The 18306-nt window shown below is 37.2% G+C and overlaps 1 protein-coding gene across 1 annotated transcript in view; it reads left to right on the top strand.

Moving 5' to 3' along the window:
• The first annotated feature begins 513 nt into the window (after window positions 1–513).
• Window positions 514–18306, top strand: part of sorcs3b (sortilin related VPS10 domain containing receptor 3b) — a 51468-nt gene continuing 33675 nt past the window's right edge. Inside the window, 2 exon segments of the mRNA XM_043263702.1 lie at window positions 514–1264; window positions 17525–17592. Coding sequence (XP_043119637.1) covers window positions 683–1264; window positions 17525–17592 — 650 coding nt within the window. The 5' untranslated portion in view covers window positions 514–682.

Raw genomic sequence — 18306 nt, 5'->3', positions numbered from 1 at the left:
ATTGATAGTGAAATTAGATAGCTAGAGTATAAGGGAACAACAATCTAAATTTGTATAACCATATTCTGCAGTGCTTTACTGGTATTTTTGTTCATTTTTGAGGCAGGTGTGGTAAAAATGCACTGCCAGTGAACAGAAAAGTAAGGCGTTTCTTAAGGATATGTGTGTCAGTAGAAAGACAACAGGGAGAGTAAAAGATTAAAGTTTTTTTTTAAGGAGCTTCAGTCACTGTTAAATTAATTTCTTAAAATCAACACTTATCAGTGGTTGTGATTTAGTTTCAGTTTTTTTTAAATCTGTCTCTCACTGATCTGACGGCAGACGAGCTTATCTGTTTTCCTGCTTACATATTAATATGAAAAGATGCAGTCTCGACTGCTCCAGATGTCTCTGCTCGCGGATACCCTCGGGGCCATCGCTATACCCCGCGCGCGCACCTGTCACACACTCTGCTCCCGAGCTCGATCCAAGCCGGAGTGAGTGAGTGAGAGCGTGTCACTCAGCGGCTCCACCCCTCCGGTAACTACACCCCGCTCAGAACCGACCGAACCCGCACATCAGACACATTCACGGTTGTACAGGTATCCCCCCAACGTGCCTACCGTGGCGAAAAGTTATTTTAGGTGTTTATGTTGGCTTGCGAGGACTTGGTACGGTCTAAAAGGTAAAAACGAGAGGGCTAATGATTAAGATGAAGGATGTCTTGGGGTTCGAGTCGAGCTGGACGTACTGGACGCTGTTTTTTCTCTGCGCTCTCGTGCCGCTCCCAGCGCGCTCAGATATCACTTGCGCCTCGTGCTTCGCACTAATACGCCGGAACGAAGCGCACGCGAAGCCAATGGCTTTTGTCAGCCGTGATTTGGAAAGCGCACCTGACGGCAGCACTGATAAAAACTGGAAATGGAGACTTGACGGAGCTCAACTTTCCCCCGAAGAGCACAGAAAGTCTCCTTTCGTGACCTGGAGAGACAAACTGCAGAACGCGCACATATCTAGAGCGGAACGGACGAGCCCGGCTGAAGAAAAATACGGAAAAGTTTATCCAACAGAGGAAACCAAAGTGAACGGGAGAGAAAAGCGCAGTCTATTTCCGTCTGACAGCGAGGCCGGTTCTCGGTTCGAGTTCAGGCGCACTGGGGGAGTTTACGGTACCGGGAAGACCCCGAAGCAGAATGAGCCACACCTGATCACGTCCACCTTTGCGCTGTCCGGAGATTCGGCTCATAATCAGGCCATGGTGCTGTGGTCAGGACACAACAGCAGCGTGAGTGTGAACTTTATCCAACGTTGTACACTTGAAAGAACCATACATTGCTAATTGTTACTAATGTACACTTGCAAAGTTAAAATTGAACAAGTGGCACGTCTTATCTGTAGTTTTGTATTGCGATGGCTTTGATATTCTGAAGTACTTCAGACGCAGGACTGGTGTGCAGCAGCTGCAAAACCAGCGCGCGCGCGCGTGCGTCACCTTTTTTGTTTATTTACAGCGAAAACAAAAAATAAATCCATGTTGTGTTTATGAACGCAAGACTCTGCAAAGGAGCACCATCCAAGCGCACAAATTCCCTGCTCAAGCATTTGACAGATCACAAATTAACAGGCAGTGAGAACATAATCCATAAATGAAAAGTAAAATCAATCTACCTGCTCTTAATATTAATATTTCTTTAAAGAACGTGTGCTTTCCATAAAGGATTACATTGACTATTGAAAGCCACCAGTTCTTACAACACCCATACAATTATGATTTCAAACTATGTGTGTACACAATAGTCTTTCGTTTTCATTGTCACTGTTGTGCTCAAACTCAACTTTCTCTGAAATTCCTTTTCAATTCTTTATTTATATGGCGGATTTGAAGGTTCATATGTATATATTGTATGAACGATTCCGTATTGAGTTTTGTTACTGTGCCTTTAATAGTATGTATTTTATGAGCAACACATTTCATACAAGATGTCTTGATTCTAGTGTCTCATAACTCACATATGCCCTCATATCTGAACATGTGTGCTTATATTTGTGCTTCCTGACCACAGACTATGCAAAAAGAGTAGGATGTCAAAATATGTAGTATTTATGAAACTGTAGGCAGGCAATACCCGGATGACCTACTGCATCTGCTGAGATAATGAAGTGTGCAGCTAGTGGACACTTTTCTGTCCCATAAGGCCACGGTAGCTGAGAGAAGTAGAAAAAAAATGCTTCAGAATCGCGAGCCGAGTGCTTTTGGTGAGAAAGTACTTTCTTGTGGCTAAATATTGAATGCATTATATAGCAGATGTTGTCAGCATACAACATCTGCAAGGACAATACCAATGAGGTGCAGTTTGTTTGAATGCTTTGCATATCCAATACGTAGAGGATTTCGGACAAAGCTTTCGTCTCCTCACCTGTGGTTTGATGCGTACTTCATTAGAGCATCTGTTCTGGGATGCAGATGTTTCAGAAGAACCTGCCAATAACAGCACAGTTCAGAAGAATGAATTGATATTGCTTTAATATGACTGTCAATTATCTGCCTGCACCACTTTACTTCTGCTAAACAATCAATTTCTTTCATCAATAATCTACTTGCTGCATCTGCTGTATATCTACATCTCCAGCGCCCAGGGTTTTCTGTTTGCTTTTCTCCGTATGCAGCTGTGTTTTGAGTGTGAATGACGCCTATTTTTTGTAACCCAAACCCATTCGTTTTTCCTTCACAATTTCTGTGCCTCATCTGAAATATAAATGACTGACTCTGTCAGCAGACTTTTAGATTGGCAGGGTAATACCTGCAGAATTTATGTGTGCGTGCGTTTCTGCAGTGCTGCTGATGCCATCGGAGTATCACCAAACCGCATGAGTGATGTTTTGCGATGCCACAGATGCAAACCGAACGTCAGAGAACAGATAGCATTCACGCCAACTCTTTCTGTCTCTATCTCGCCTTGGCATACACACATTTATTGCATTGCACACAGACACTCGCTGTATCGATTCGACACTGCTATACATAACGAAGCACCAAATAGTTTAAAGAATAGCGTTCAATAATACATAAAAAAAAAGCATTACACGCAACCGTGCCGTTAAATGAAAAACGAGACCCATATGGTATTTTCAAAAGATCCGTTTAGGAAATGATGTTAGCGCGAGAAGAGATGACACCGGTAGCCTCTCAGCGGCAAGCAACAAATGAAGCCCTCTGTCATGCCAGTTTTCATCAAATGTGAAACCTTTCCCGTTGCTTCCTGTAGACACTCTGTCTTATTACCACACAAGTGATAAAGCTAATGTCTGGCCTTTCGCACCTCTATTGTACCTCGCTCAATCACTGACACGCAAACACAAAAGTGCTATTTACGCACTAAGACGCAATAGGCAATAATGATGATGATAATTTTTACTGCTGTTATTATAGTGCAGCCTGTGTTAAATACCCTTGTTTGCTCCAGAAGGTGAGAGCAGATGGACAGATACCTGTAGAGTAGGATACAGCTACTCATAGGTGTCACAGAGAGCGTGCTGCAGCCGTGCATGTGTGTGTGATGACATCACGGAAGAATTAGAGACAAGGTGTTCCGTTCGATCATAAGTGCCTACTTTTCAGGTTATTAGGCCATCTTAAAGGGACAGATCACCTAAAAATGAAAATTATGTCATAAAAATGAGCACCCTTTTGTTCATCTTTAAAACACAAATATTTAGAGGTCCCTTTATTAAAACTCTGTGTATCCAAAACTTCCCCAAAGGTTAAAACGTCGCCGTAATACATATTAATCGAGTCGTTTAATTTAACTTATTCACTAACTATTGTTTTAATAATTGTACTACATAATATTACTTTTTGACAATTTGAAAGTACAAATTAACCAATCTGACAGTAGATTTTTTTTCTTCAGCAATTTTTTGAATTAGTAATACAATAGATTTTTTTGTAAAAGCCATATAATCTTTTAGGACACTTAACATGTTAAAGTCAGCAAACAGCAAAAAAAAATTCTTATGTAACTACATAATTTATCCACGCTGCAATGCATGCTGGGGGCTCACAAACCCATACCTTTTCATTAAAATGAAATTCTTTATTCAGATAACAACTCTGTTGGTCTGACAATGTAGTTATAGTTTCAAGAAAAATATATTTCTTAGAATCTGTGACTCAAAAAGGTTTTGTAATGTGTAAAACATGTAATGGCTTTTATTACAATGTATATGATGGAATAATTCGGTTTTAATCAAACCAGCAAGTTTTCATATAAGACAATGCAACAGACACCACTCTTTTTAATGCTTTCAAACATGACAATTAGTATTAATTAAATTACACGTTCACATTTCCATAAATACACATGTATCTAGTATGAGTGAAGATTTGTTAGTTTATGATGACGATGCAGGGCGTTTTGAATTAATGCATTTTGTCAAGTTAGGTGAACTTCGACTTCATTTTATAATGATACTTGTTTGGCTTGTGCTTTACGGCTTTCAACTAGAGTAACGTTTGCATGTTTGAAGCATTTGCTATACTTTGATCTTAGTGGCTTTAGCGACCAAATTGATCCATCGCGTTCAGCAGTTTTCCTGAGTGTGTGTGTGTGTGTGTGTGTGTGTGTGTGTAAGAGAGCAAGAAACTGTGTGTTCTGCTGAAAGCGTACTCTCTTAGGCCTAATGTCACTGAAAGCTGAAAGCTTTCACTTTTGATTCACGGCAATGGAGAGGCTGTTTGGCCGCTTTCTCAATTGTAAAAACAATCAATGAAAATCCATAAAGATGATGGAAATGCAAGAGAATCATTTTTGCGGCCCCTGCTACGCTTGCCCTTGGGTCCTGATCCATAGTTTGCCCTCCAAAGTCCACGATGACATTTTCTCTGAGAGGAGCCCCCGCAGAGCAAGAAATCATTGTGAAGGTGGGGTTTGTGTGTTTTGTTGTCTAGACAAAACAGATCTTATGCAAATGCGGCTAAGGAAGCACATCTCCAGGGGAAGTCGCTCCACGGGAGTTTGATTGTGATCGAGCAGTGATTTTAGCGTTCAAAAAAACTCTCCGACCCGCTGTGAGAGAATCTCAGATTATTGCTATACAATCATAGGTTGCGCAGGGTTTATTCTGTTTGCCTGTCCGTTGCGCTGGAGTTTCATGTTGATGCTCTGCTGATGCCCTACAGGAAGATGGCAGTCAGCTACGTCCACGCTTGCGTTCATGTGAAACTTTCAAGGGTGTGTGCGTGCATGTGTTCGTGTGGGTATTCATGGCCTGCGGAGAGCATGAGGGATGTCCTTGAAGAGTTTGGCTGTCCATCCAAATGTCTACACATCCTCCAACAGTTTCGCTCTGGAGTGACAGCCAAAGTGGTTGTGTGTGTGTGTGTGTGAGTGTGTGAGCGAGTGTATGTTCATGTGCGTGTGCTTGCTTGCGTGTGTGTGTGTGTGTGCGTGCGTACATCCTCTCTATCTCGGGGCAGCAGAGTGGCTGAGCTTGTAGCAGTAAACACTCTGACTCGGGGACACATCAAGCCTGGTTAGTTTTAAAGGACTTTTTGATATTAGGGCGGTTTGAGAGGATGCCAATGTTTTAGTTTTGCAGCAAGTCACTTTTTGTAAAAGTTTCTTGAAAGAAAGTGAGTTTTATTTAGAGTATGCCCGTTAAAATGTTTTCAATAGTTTCAAAAACACGGAGAAGATTATGATGGAGCAAATAAGTGAAAGGTTAACTGCTAACCACCTACAGACAAAAAAAGGATAAAAAAAAGGTTTTATATATTGGTAAAATTCTATTATAGTATCTTTTAATATTTAATTTATTCCTGTGATGTTAGCTGAATTTTCATGTTAAATTATTCTAGTCTTGAGTGTCACATGATCCTTTAAAAATTATTTTAATATGCAGACTTGGTCAAGAAACATGCACAATATTTTTGAAGAAACTGTGCTAGATTTTTTCAAAGGAACAATATTTATTAGAATGACAGAAATCATTTGTGACATTATGACTTTACTGGCACTTTTGCTCAGTTTAATGTATCCTTGCTGAATAAAAGTAATAATTTCTTAAAAGAAAAAAATTTACTGACCCCAGATGTTTGAACAGTAGTGTATATTAAACATGTCTTTATGTCCCTTTTTCTTTAATTTATTTAACAATGTATTTAAAAAGTTTCAGCAAACTATGCTTTAATACAAAAATGAAGCTCTCTGAAGTTCATGTAATCTAAAGAGAGTTACATCCTGTGACATCAACCCGTATATTTGATATTAGCTATCCATAACCAACTTACTAAAGTAGTGTAGAGGGGTATTTAAGAGCTTCTGTCCCTGTGTTATGGACAGCAAGACATATCCACTTACTTGCATTACTCTTAAGAATTATATGTTTAAGTGAATCTATCCACATTCTGCCTCCTATAATTTGTCACTTAATGTGCAGAGCTGCTTGCGTAACCTCAGGATTTATTCTCTCAAACCCAGAAATCTCATAATCATTATTAGAATCTACCAGAGCAATGTGAATATATTTTGTTAAACTCCATGTTTTACAGATTCATGTATTGTGCCACTAACTAATCATTTTAAAATCATATGATTTATGAGACACAGCCATTCCCAACGTATAAGAATATCCAGTACCAATAAAAGTTTGAAACTGAAATAATTTGTCATTTGCTCAGCACAGGGATTTATGTACAAAGTGGAGGGAAAGTGAAACAAACAGCCCTACTCTCAGCATTTCCACAGCCGAGGATTATAAATATCTGGAATTAAAAAATTCTTTCTCCTGTCATTGTAAAATATGTTGTTGTAAAGCTTAGCAATCTTATATTAGAGGATTACATGTACAAATCTAGTACTGGTTCCCTGAAGTCATCCTTAAACCTAAATAATTAGACTTCTTTTTATATTCCTGATCTTCTTTTCAGGTTTTCAGGTTATTCTGCTATATGTGCATATTTCCAAAGCTCCATCACTCAAATATTTGCTGAAACTCACAAATGTGTTCGAGATGGTAAGTTCAGTCAAGTTCAGATTTTTGACTGTCACTTAAAGGGACCGCAATACAACACTTTGTGCCAATTCAGCCTGACTTATTTTTTTTCCAGTCTGATTTTTTTGTGAATCAGTAAATAATGCTTTGAATTAAAAGGCTGACAAGTAATACATTTTATCAACACCAAGGCGGGAAAACTGAACCGGGGGCAAAACCCATCACTATATTGAATGTATTAAAAATGTCCTTGGTCTTTCCCTAGGCAGTCCATGCAAAATGTATAAAATCTCAGGTTCAGTTTATTGTACAACCAAAATCCCATAACATCTAGAAAAAAAAGAAAAAACGTAGAACTAGAAAAATAAATTTAGCATAATCAGCTTTAATGGCATCCATTAATGCACAGTACTGCTGGGTGTCATTTAAGCTGCTTATGCTAAATTTCCTAACTGCACTTTCCTTTTTTTTTTTAGTCTGTCAATGTGAACGTGAGCAGCCCAGCGGAAATATAAATCATATCCATGCATCATGTCTTTTTTTAACATTTTATATTAATAATTCTGCAATTCTAATAATATTGGACTTTAAAGACTGATGGAGATTTATGTACAACATGTAAGATTTATGATTTCTTTTTTCCCAGATGAAGTTGTACGTGCTGACAGGGCACATCTCCACATTCTTGCATTTTTCTAGCATGCTCAAGGTTTAATTTAAAACACTTGGTGGTGTAATCAAAAAACCAAAATATGCATTAAGTATTACATAAGTATATGCATAAGTTACCGTAAAAATAGGATCATATATTTAATAATGACAGATATAGATACATTTACCTGAACTTGTGTTAAAGAAATATTTTAATTAGTTTAAGTAAAAATTTTACTATGTCCTTGAATTAGGTTATGGTCAGTTTTAGTGAAAACTTCTGTTGACTATAAGTAATTATGCCAACTACCAGCTATTATAGAGGATTAGAAAACTGTCTGCTTAATATCTACTAACACTTTATTCTGATGGTCAGACATTTGGCTGACTATACTGTAAGTGACTTTGCTATTAGCCTATGTCAACTTATTCTACTAACCCTAACACAGCAGTCAACTTATACTTTGCTAATACTACTAATGATTAATGAGAGTAAGTGGTCAATTTATTTTGAAAGAATATTAGGCGCTGTGCGATAACATTTCTAGTCAAGTTTTAAATAGAAAAAATATTGAAACTCTTTGGTCATTTTTAAATAAGATGCTTCTGGTGTAATGAGATTCAGATTCATCAGAGTGTTAATTAGAGTGTACCTTTAAGGTCCAATTCTTGCTACTAAAAAAACCATTAAAGTGCCTCTATATGGGTAATGAATGGGTTTTTGGGTATAGGTATAACAACAAGTTTACGCACATACCAGGTAAAAAAAAAAAAAATTCATTCATTTTCTTATAATATGCAAGTGGGTGGACAAAATGCTAATGTTTCATGTTGACATCAACAATAATGGCTTGGGACTCATTTTAAAAACAACTTGTTACAGTTAGTCGACTTTTTCTCTTGAGAGACAAAAGAAGACACTTTCGCATGTAAAACTTTGTGGGATATTTCAGGATAAATCCATACAGATTTGTACAGCGTCATATTCCACCAGAAAGTGTCCATATGCTTTCTTCTTCATTTTGAATGATATATTTATTGTTTTAAATTAAAAATTTAAAAAATTAAAAGTCTTATTAACCTATAATAGATGCAAAAAGAGTAACATTATGTATATATTTTTATCTTCTTTTTATTAAATACAGAAATATCGTAGAGGATAAAGTGTCCAAATATTTTTGGGGCCATTGTTTTTCTCAATAAAAATTGTGCTCAGTAATAATAAGATATCTGAAAGCGGCCATGTACCCTTCACATTCAAATATATGCAGACCAGTGACCTGTTTTTCCTTCCAATGGGATTCGCGGTGACGGATTTATTCATTATGAGCTGCTATCCATGCTTTGTCACAGTGTTGAATATTAATGAGCATGCAGATTAATTGTGGTTATTGTACACTTTCCCTGGATGTAGAGAGCAAGTGTCAGAAGTGACCTGGAGATGGGAGATGAGAGCATTTGTCATTGGTCTTTAGAGAGAGAGAGAGTGTGTGTGTGTGTGTGTGTGTGTGTGTGTGTGTGTGTGCGCGCTTGGCACTGATGTGTGTGTATGCCTGTGAATGTCTTTGAGACCTGTGTGTGTCCGTGTGTGTGTCTAATTATTGGTCTGTAGAGAGTCGGCTTGTCTCTCTGTCTTTTTAATTAAAGGCAGAGGCAGCGGAGGTCGAGTGGGTATCCAGACTCTAGAGAACCGCGGTGAAAGACATAGAGAAGAGCAAAGGAAGCCAGGGAACAAGAAACAAAGGAAGTCAGATCAAAATAAAATAGCATAACATAGAGGTCACACGAAATTTAGAGAGCAAGCTATTATAACCCAGTTCTGCCACAGAAAGGAAGTGACATCACAGAATCTGTGTTTACAGCGAGCAGAGATACGTTCAAGTCAAAGTTAAATCCCTTGAGTGTCTTTAATGTTAATGATGCAACCTTTTTGTTTCAGGCTGACTCTCTTTATTTTGACTTTGTTCAGATGACAGCTCAGTTCAATCTATTTTTATCTCAATGGCAAAACTTTCTCTAATATTTCTAGCCCTTTAACCCCAGTGACAGCTTGCACTAATGTTCTGTGGCAGGTCTGAAAAATAAATCTCCCCTAAAAGGCTACATCCTTTTAAAAATGACTAACACCTCTGTTTAACATTGTGTGGAGAAGGGCCATGAATATTTACCGCTTTATATGGGCCAATAATCTAACAGCAGTTTTTTCAGGGAGCTAAACCGCTTATTGTTCATCTAACATTTTTAACATCTATTTTTTATTTCAAAGACAAAAAACGAATCTCGTCTCTTTTTCTTCACATTTGCTTCTATTCAATCTTCACATCATGTGCTGCAAGCTTCTTTCAGTTTCTCCTCTATTTGCATCATAAAATAAATTGTCTGTCTTTTTGTTTATTTTTTGGGTAACACTTTATTTTGGTGGTTCCTTATGAATATTCTCTTCCCATTATGTAACTTTGCACCTATATTTCAACTAACTTTTTATTAGAGTATAAGTATTATCTGCTAACTCTTTATTGTGATGATCTACCAACAGACTATAGGTAACTTTTCAAGAACATGTCAGCTTATTCTTCCCCCAACCCTACCAGTCTACTAATACTCTACTAACTCTCTAATGAAAGTTAGTTGACAAGCAAAGGGCAAAGTTACTATTTGTCAACAGAATGTTAATAAGGGACCATCAAAATAAAGTGGAGACATTTTTTTGTTGTTGTTTCAGTTAAATAAATTGCCATATAAACATTACGTTTAAGCTCTGTTAAACTAGTTTACACAGCCAGGGGGTGCAGTTTCCTTTGATTTTAAATAAAATAAATAATTTCAGTTCATTAAAAAAAATGTCAATGGTCTGCAGTTAGGAGAATTATTATAATGAGATATATTGTTCAACTTATAAACAATGTATATTGCTTTATTTCTGTTTAGTATAATTTAGAATTACAGTTTAATATCACTATAATTTGATTATAGGGGCCATGTGTTTAATTTTGGCTCATCTTAAAATGTTATGAATACTTTTATGCTTTAGTCACTAGAAAGTTTACAGTTTACTAAAGACAGTACCATCTACATGTGTGGAGGTACAGCACTGGATTTCTCCAGGTGAATAGTTGAGATCTGTATCTCATAGGGTTCTTTAGAGGTTTTATTGTCTTTAAGGCAGGTCAGACAGTCCTATTCTTATAGACAAAGAAACACTGAAAGCACATTGATTTTCTGAAACAGAAAAGGCTACTTTCTTTAAAGGTAGGCTCTATTTACTGCTTTTTTTGACATACAGATGCACCCATACATCACACGTACACACCTGCTCCCGAAGGCATTAGTCTGAAGCTGTTTATTCACTCCTGTGTAAAACTAGCCTGACACCAGTGAAACTCAGCAAGACAAAAACGGTATTGTTTTTAAGAAAATAACGATTTTATTTGCCTCACAGTTTTTAAAGAAAACAAAATTAGTGTGCACAGTTCTGCACTTCGGTCATTCTACTTAAGTGTGAAGCAAGTATCCTTAAAGAACTTGCAGCTGAGAACTGTATTCTAAATGTTCAATTTAAATTCAAATGCTGTATGATTGCACAGATATAAGTGTACAAGGGCATTTGTGTTTGGCTTTTGTAACCAAGGAATAAATCTCAGAAAAAAATCTCTGAAAGTCTAAATGAATTTCTGCGTAATCAGCAGAATGTCAGTTTCTTTAGGCGGAAACAGAGCACTTTTAACTGCATGTAATCATTAAATGGGGTGAGATAAAGCCATCAGGAAGACATGCACTCATTTATCATGTGCATGTTAAACTGGAATGTACACTTGTGGAGATCTCCCTGCACTTTAATTAAGATATCATTATGGACCTTTATTTCACTTGGGAACATTCACAAAAATGAGTTTCTAAGTGGATATAGCAAAACAAATAGCCAAAGTACCAGCTGATGACTTTATGGTTTGTTTGTGGATGTATGTTGGCAGAAGAAGCTCATGTGCCAGTAATTCGTCAGAAAAAACAGAGCGTGGAACATGACTGGAGATTCAAGCAGTCTTGCAACCAGAAGTCTGGAACTCCTGCCCAGTTCTCTAAGCTCGAGAAAAGCTACAGAAAAAAATCAAAATAAACAATAGGAAAAGAGAAAAAAGCACAAGCATTTTATATATATAAACCCAAAATAAGAGGAGCTGAAAATATGCACTAGATAGCTAAGTTTGGTTACACGTAAAGATTTATGTGTGTGTGTTTATGTGTATGCTTACATGAAGGTTTCTTTTTATATCATGCAGTAAAATAAACCTCCCAGCTGTTGGCAGCGTTATGAAGGCTGCTGCTCTCAGCAGAAACTTTATGCACTGCGTGTGTATGCGTGTTGCGTATGAATGTGTGCGCATATGTGCACCTGCTTGCGCTCTAACAGGAGATCATCTCAGAGCGACGTGTATGAAGGTCATTTATATTCACGCATGTATATTCATATGCAGATGTGTACTTGAGGATTATGTTTAAGGAGCTGGATAATGTACAGAGTTTTTATTATGGCCCCGTGTGGCCCCCGGGCTTTCCGGTGAATAAACACAAAATAAGATCCAGAAGTGTGTGAAAATGATTGAAATTTTCAGCGAGGCAGAATCGAGCAATGCGATGATTTGTGGATTTTCCTAAGGCAAAGCAGTGAGCATTAATAAAACATAAATATGAATAAGTATTCTCCTTTTCTAGGTGTGTGTATGTGTGTGAGAGCGCACATCTTTCGCTTATTTGACTGATGAGAAAACGTCGCTCACCCCAAAGCACAAACTCATTCTTGAAATTCATCTATTGTGTGTATTATCCCCATAAACTCTATTTCATGCTATGAGTGTCTGCATTTCAAATCACGCTGTGAGAAATCTGACTTACTTGCAAACGCAAAACACAGAAAGTCTTTCATTTACCTTGATGGTTTATCATTAGAGTGTAAAACAGTACGATACCCTACAGCCCCAAATAAAGCACCGGACACAAACAGGCAAATATAATACTACAAATATATCTTAAGATTTGATTACTGAATTTATGACGCTATGAATGCAAGTCTTCCACTTACTCACCTCCATTTTTGACTTACCTCGTTATGCCATTTCAGAAATGCGAAGCGTATGATAATACAGCTGTATTTTATTAAAATGAACCACTTTAAAAAATCAATTCTACTTTTTCATCCCGTCCCCTCCTCCATTTTGTAACATATTTTAATGCCGTGAGGTTTATTGATTCATAAGGCAGCGTCTAAACATGATACTCAAAGAGTGCTAGAAGACAGATTGTGGAGGAAACACTATAAAAGGGAATGAAAAGGGGGGAAATGAAAAAGTGAGGAATGTCGGATTAATATTCCACACACTCCAAGCACACATCGAAACTGATTGTTTCAATTCCACTAGAGTTAAACTGATATATTATGCCCAGTCTGTTCATGATCACTGGATTTATGAGAGAATCAAGATTCCTCCGTCCTTTGCCTTTTATTCAAATTGTGAGCATAAATTTCAGTTTGGCGCTAACTCAGGGGGTGTATTACAGTACACAGAAACAAATTAGTGCCAAAAACACTGAGATATGAGCTGCGAAGTCCACCAGAGAGAAACAAAAGTCACAATGTGCCGCGTGACTCCTTGGAGAGCAGAATCACAATGAACGTATTTCTCTGCTCTCACAGAAACAGTATTGCGATGGAATTCTGCGTTGTACTGTAGAACGTTGGAATGCCAGCGGAACAATGAGCAGGTAGTTCCATTTCATTTCACCATTTTAATTGAATTCATCTGAGTGTTTGAAAACAAAGTCTCTGACTGGAAAACTGAGACAGAACATATAGACTTTTTAATCACCAACCAGTGTTAATGTTATTTTGTTGCGTAGGGTTTCAGAAACGGTTTTAATTATGGCCTTCATCATTTGCAGTAAAATTACCACTTAAAATGGTTCTTCGCGTTTTCTTGATTGTTTGTGCTTGCGGTCCCAGATTGCCGCTGTTTGCTTTCAGGTACGAGCGTGGTTTGCTAGGTTATTTTTGCCTCAGACAACCTGCTGGGGAATCATGAGCCTCTAGTCTGTTTTACTCCCAATAGGCTTGATTGGTATACTGACACTAAAAAAAAGTAATTTGGCAGATACCGTTACTTGGCCTAGTCAGTAATGTTCCGCTCTTTAGCGTAGTTTGGCATTTCAGGCATTGTGAACTGAAGCACGAAAGTGAATGTGCTATTGTGTGCGATTCATTAAATGTGTTTTGTTTTTTAACGCATTTATCTTTTGAAGTTTTTGATGTGACAGCTGTATCGTTCTGTACTTAAGAAAATATGCAAGCAAAATCCAGATGAACAAATCCAAAGTCGTATCCACTTTGGTCATCTAAGTTAAGTAAATATTGTATTATTGTAAAAACATCAAGACAATCAATTCTAAATATGACTTTTTCATATCATTGTATTAAGAATTGTTATATTGTTTACTCATTTACTCAGTTAGCATTGGTTTAGAATTTGCACTTCTTCAGAGTTGTGCTTTAAGACTGTTGTAGAAATCTACTTTTTTCATAAGCATCGCAATCACTAAATCCAACACATACACATTATTAAGTGTGTTAATGCGTTAGAAATGATGAGACGATCATGATTATTTACACTGGGCCTATTTGACAGTTTTGCTGTAGTTTCATTTCATTTCGCCTGGGGCTGTTTATTTGTTGCTTAAGATGTTGATTTAGTTAAGGTGCCAGAAGCTGGTATTCTACTGAAGCCAAAATTCTGCAACAGTACTCCCCAGTTCAAGTTGCATTTAGTTAAGTCAATAGCGGTATCATTTATGTTCTGTGGCTAAGAAACTAGAAAACCCTCACAGGCCTTATTCTTCTTTTAGAAAAAAGAAAGAATGCAACATTCTATAATGGCTTCGAAAGAAAAATGGAGAAAGTAAGGCTTTCAGTCAACAAATTGATTTAAAATGTCAACCTGTCCCACTCCATATATTATTTCATTTTTAAAAAGTTATGGCTTAAAAGCTGAAGTTTACAAGTGTATCATGATTTCCCATGAGTGGATTTTAAAAGGCTTATGGTCCTCTTGGAGAATAGCCTTGAGTCTTCTTCAAAATGTCAGTCCACAACAACATAAATAAAACAGAATAATTTTAATAGGGTAGACAGTTTTGTAATCAATGGGGAAAAAATAGTCAAACACCTTTTGGTGCTTATCTGTGCAAAGGGCGCTTACTTTAATTATAATGTTATTGTGAATATTGGTCAAACATGTAGAAATCTGCTAAAATATTTTCAAGTTTTCTGTATTCATGCAGACTGCTGACCTCTAATGAGTTTATAGCAATATGGCAAAATATGTTAAATGTGCTTAGAGTACTTTACTTTTATTAGTTTCTAAAAGCATCATCAAATTCCAGAGTTTTTATGAGCATGCAATGCGCGTGTTGTAATTCTGCAGAAATTTGCAAAGGTTTCTGTGAAATTCTGCAGGCACAGATGCCGTACTGATATACTTGTGATTAAAAAGACTAATAAAATAAAGCATTGGTATTCAAGCCACTGGGTACATATTACTTTGACTAAATGTAAATGACTTAAGCAGAATTGATTTTGGATCTTATTGAATATGGCTGAAACACATAAATAAAGTTTGAATATTCTGAGTTATTAAATTACAGTTTAATGTAATCATACATTTAATTCCATAATAACATCGTTAAATATTGGGCCACAGAATAAAGGTTCAGTAGACACTATTTGTGTAATTTCAACGTTGGAGAAAAACCTAAACCACTTTTTTTGGAAATGGGCTCATTCTCAAACTAGAGCTCAAAAGTTGAGTTTCGCTGTTTTTGAATGCATTCAGCCGATCTCCGGGTCTGGAGATAGCACTTTTAGTATCGTTTAGCATAGATAATTGAATCCAACTAGACCAGTAGCATTGTGATCCAAAATGACCAAAGAGTTTCAATATTGTTCCTATTTAAAACTTGACTCTTCTGTAGTTATATTGTGTCCTAAGACCAGCGGGAAATTCTATGAGACCAGGTTGTTTTTGTAATACTCGTAGGCACCAGAGTAAACGTCCAAATAAAACAAAAAAAAGGTTCCTGAAGTAATGTCTTGCTTTTTTCTCAAAAGCTGTAAAAAAGTATTGGCAACTTCCTCTGAGACACATCAGCTATGTTAGTAGTATTATACCATCTGTTCTTACTCCGGTTATTGTTTTTGATTTCACTGCTACTTGTTGTCACTGTCAAGTGAGCAGCCTTCAGTGGATACTGATTGGTCTTAGCAGGGGTTGTTTCCATGGTATCACGCAGAGCACAACAAAATGGCCATATACTGCACTATAAGCTGCAATTTAGATAATCATATTTCATGGCCAAATGCAATAAAGTAAATGAAATAGATATGGGAATTATGGAAATGGAAATGTTCAGTTGTAGGATTCAGCGTGTAATACGGATTTTATGACATACTGGCTCTAGCTGGAAAAGACAGGAATGTTGAACCTTCAACAATGTTGACATGTTTCACATGTAATGAAACATTTATTTCTGAGAGAACAAAAGGTAGAGGAACAAAAAAATGAATGTAATGGCGAAGCTTTTTCAAGTATTTGAGGTTAGAAGAATAAAGCGACTGAACAGACCTCAGCGTATTGACTGTAATATGACAGTAAGTCATTCATGTTTAAACTGAATCTGATCTTAGCTCGAACATGAACTGATCAAACCCACCATTCATATGCAAATGTAATTAAATCTGCATAGCATCCCTGCACATATTATTGACCTCATAGAAACGGACAATAGAAACCTCGACTTTGATATTAATATTCATTTTCAGCCCCATGGACACCGGTCTCTCTCTCTTTGACTCTTTCAGGAGATGTAATTAGTTCTAGTAGCACGGTGGTTTCGCTGGTTCAGGAAGCTGAGTGAATTTGACTGGGGTCCCGCTCTTTCAGATATGCTGTATTTGGATATGCTAATAGTTTGTCCTCCTCTGATTGGTTAATTAACCTCCGATGAAAACGTCCCGTCACAGGTGGGGCCACGAGGAGTGAAGGTTGCGCGCACACACATACGCAAACACATGGACCCCGCATAGCAGCGCCAGAAAAGTCACAGACTGCCGATGGGCTGGACTAGGTTTTCTTATAACAGCTATGCTTGCATCCGCATCTGTTTTGTGAATTATTACTCGATTTTCTTTTAGGTTAATGACAATACTCCTGTTGACTGAACTCTCATTAGGGAGCAATCATTGAGTGTGAAATGAAATATTGGACCTTTTAGACTAATATTCATTAGTGTGTGGATGCGATACTGAAGACTGTGTTCTCACACAGACACGGCCGCAAAGGGACCACTTACTGTCTGCTTTTGATTCAAAGTCTCTCTCTATCCCTTTCTTTTTTTGTGGTTAAAAACTCACAGTGGAAAGACAGATGCTCGTTTGTTCACTGTTGTTTATGAGTGTGTGCTCAGAATGTTTTGTCAGGTGGGAAGAGCAAAGCATTTTACCTGCCACGTTTCAGCGTGACATTTGACAGCTTGAGCGTGTTTGTGTTTTAGCGTATGTGTGTACAGCATCGTGTTTTCTTTTTCTCTATCTCTCTCTTGCTCTTCTCTCTCTCTTCTCTTCCCCTGATCATCATTACCTCCATCAGGCTGTCCTGGCTCTGAGTGCATTGCCTCTTATTCTGCTGTCATCTCAAGATAATAAAATTCACACCTGATATTTACTCTCATCCATCACTGTGAGGCTGGCTGACAGACATTTTATCATTTAGCGTAGCACATTAAGAGCGCTGTAGCTGGGGAAATGTGTAAATGGAGATTGCTGGGTGATTTGTTAAATGTCCGTGTGTTTTTCTTTCAGGTGATCCTGATTTTGACAAAACTGTTCGACTTTAACCTGGGAACCGTGACAGAGAGTTCGCTATGGAGGTAAACCTGCTTTTGTGAAACTCCTGAGTTTATTCAGTTATTTAAGCATCAGTGCTCTGGCACCCCTTGTGAAAACAGAGTACTCTTTATTACGTTTTAAAAAGAGAACTTATAGGGTGACCATATGTCATGTTTTTCCCTGACATGTCCTGGTTGGAAATTCGAAATTGCCTGAAGTGTCTTTGGCTTTTTTCCTCTTGTTTTGAAACTTGGTGGAAAGTGGTGACAAAAGAGTAGTCTGACCAATTATGTTTAGACATTGTACATAATTGAACTTAAAATATATATTTGTGCAATTTCTGTTTAAACTTGTTTAGCAGGCATTTTCATGTATTTTTTAATGCACATTTGTACTGAAATTGCAATTTAGTATGTAATTTACTTTACTTTAAATGTTGCATGTCATAAAGCACACACATTTTTAACCAATCATAAGCATGTTACAATTATAATACAGTAAAATAATTATAATCAAAGTGTTAGTCAACACATCAAGTAGAATGCACATCTTTAAAGACAAATGGTTATTTAAACAGTTATTAAAATTTACATTTAATTTTACATTATTAGGGCACTTTTTAAAAAATATATTAAGAAACTGTTTTTTACTTTTAAGATCTGAAGCACATTCAGTAGAATTGAGCTTGCTTCTTTTCACAAGGGGCAGCTCATCATAAATTCATGTAAATACAGAATCCTCTGTTGTACTCCTTC

The sequence above is a fragment of the Puntigrus tetrazona genome, chromosome 17, assembly GCF_018831695.1.
Source record: "Puntigrus tetrazona isolate hp1 chromosome 17, ASM1883169v1, whole genome shotgun sequence".
Lineage (NCBI taxonomy): Eukaryota > Metazoa > Chordata > Actinopteri > Cypriniformes > Cyprinidae > Puntigrus > Puntigrus tetrazona.
Note: the sequence above shows the minus strand (reverse complement) of the source record. Positions and strands in the feature narration are given on the sequence as shown.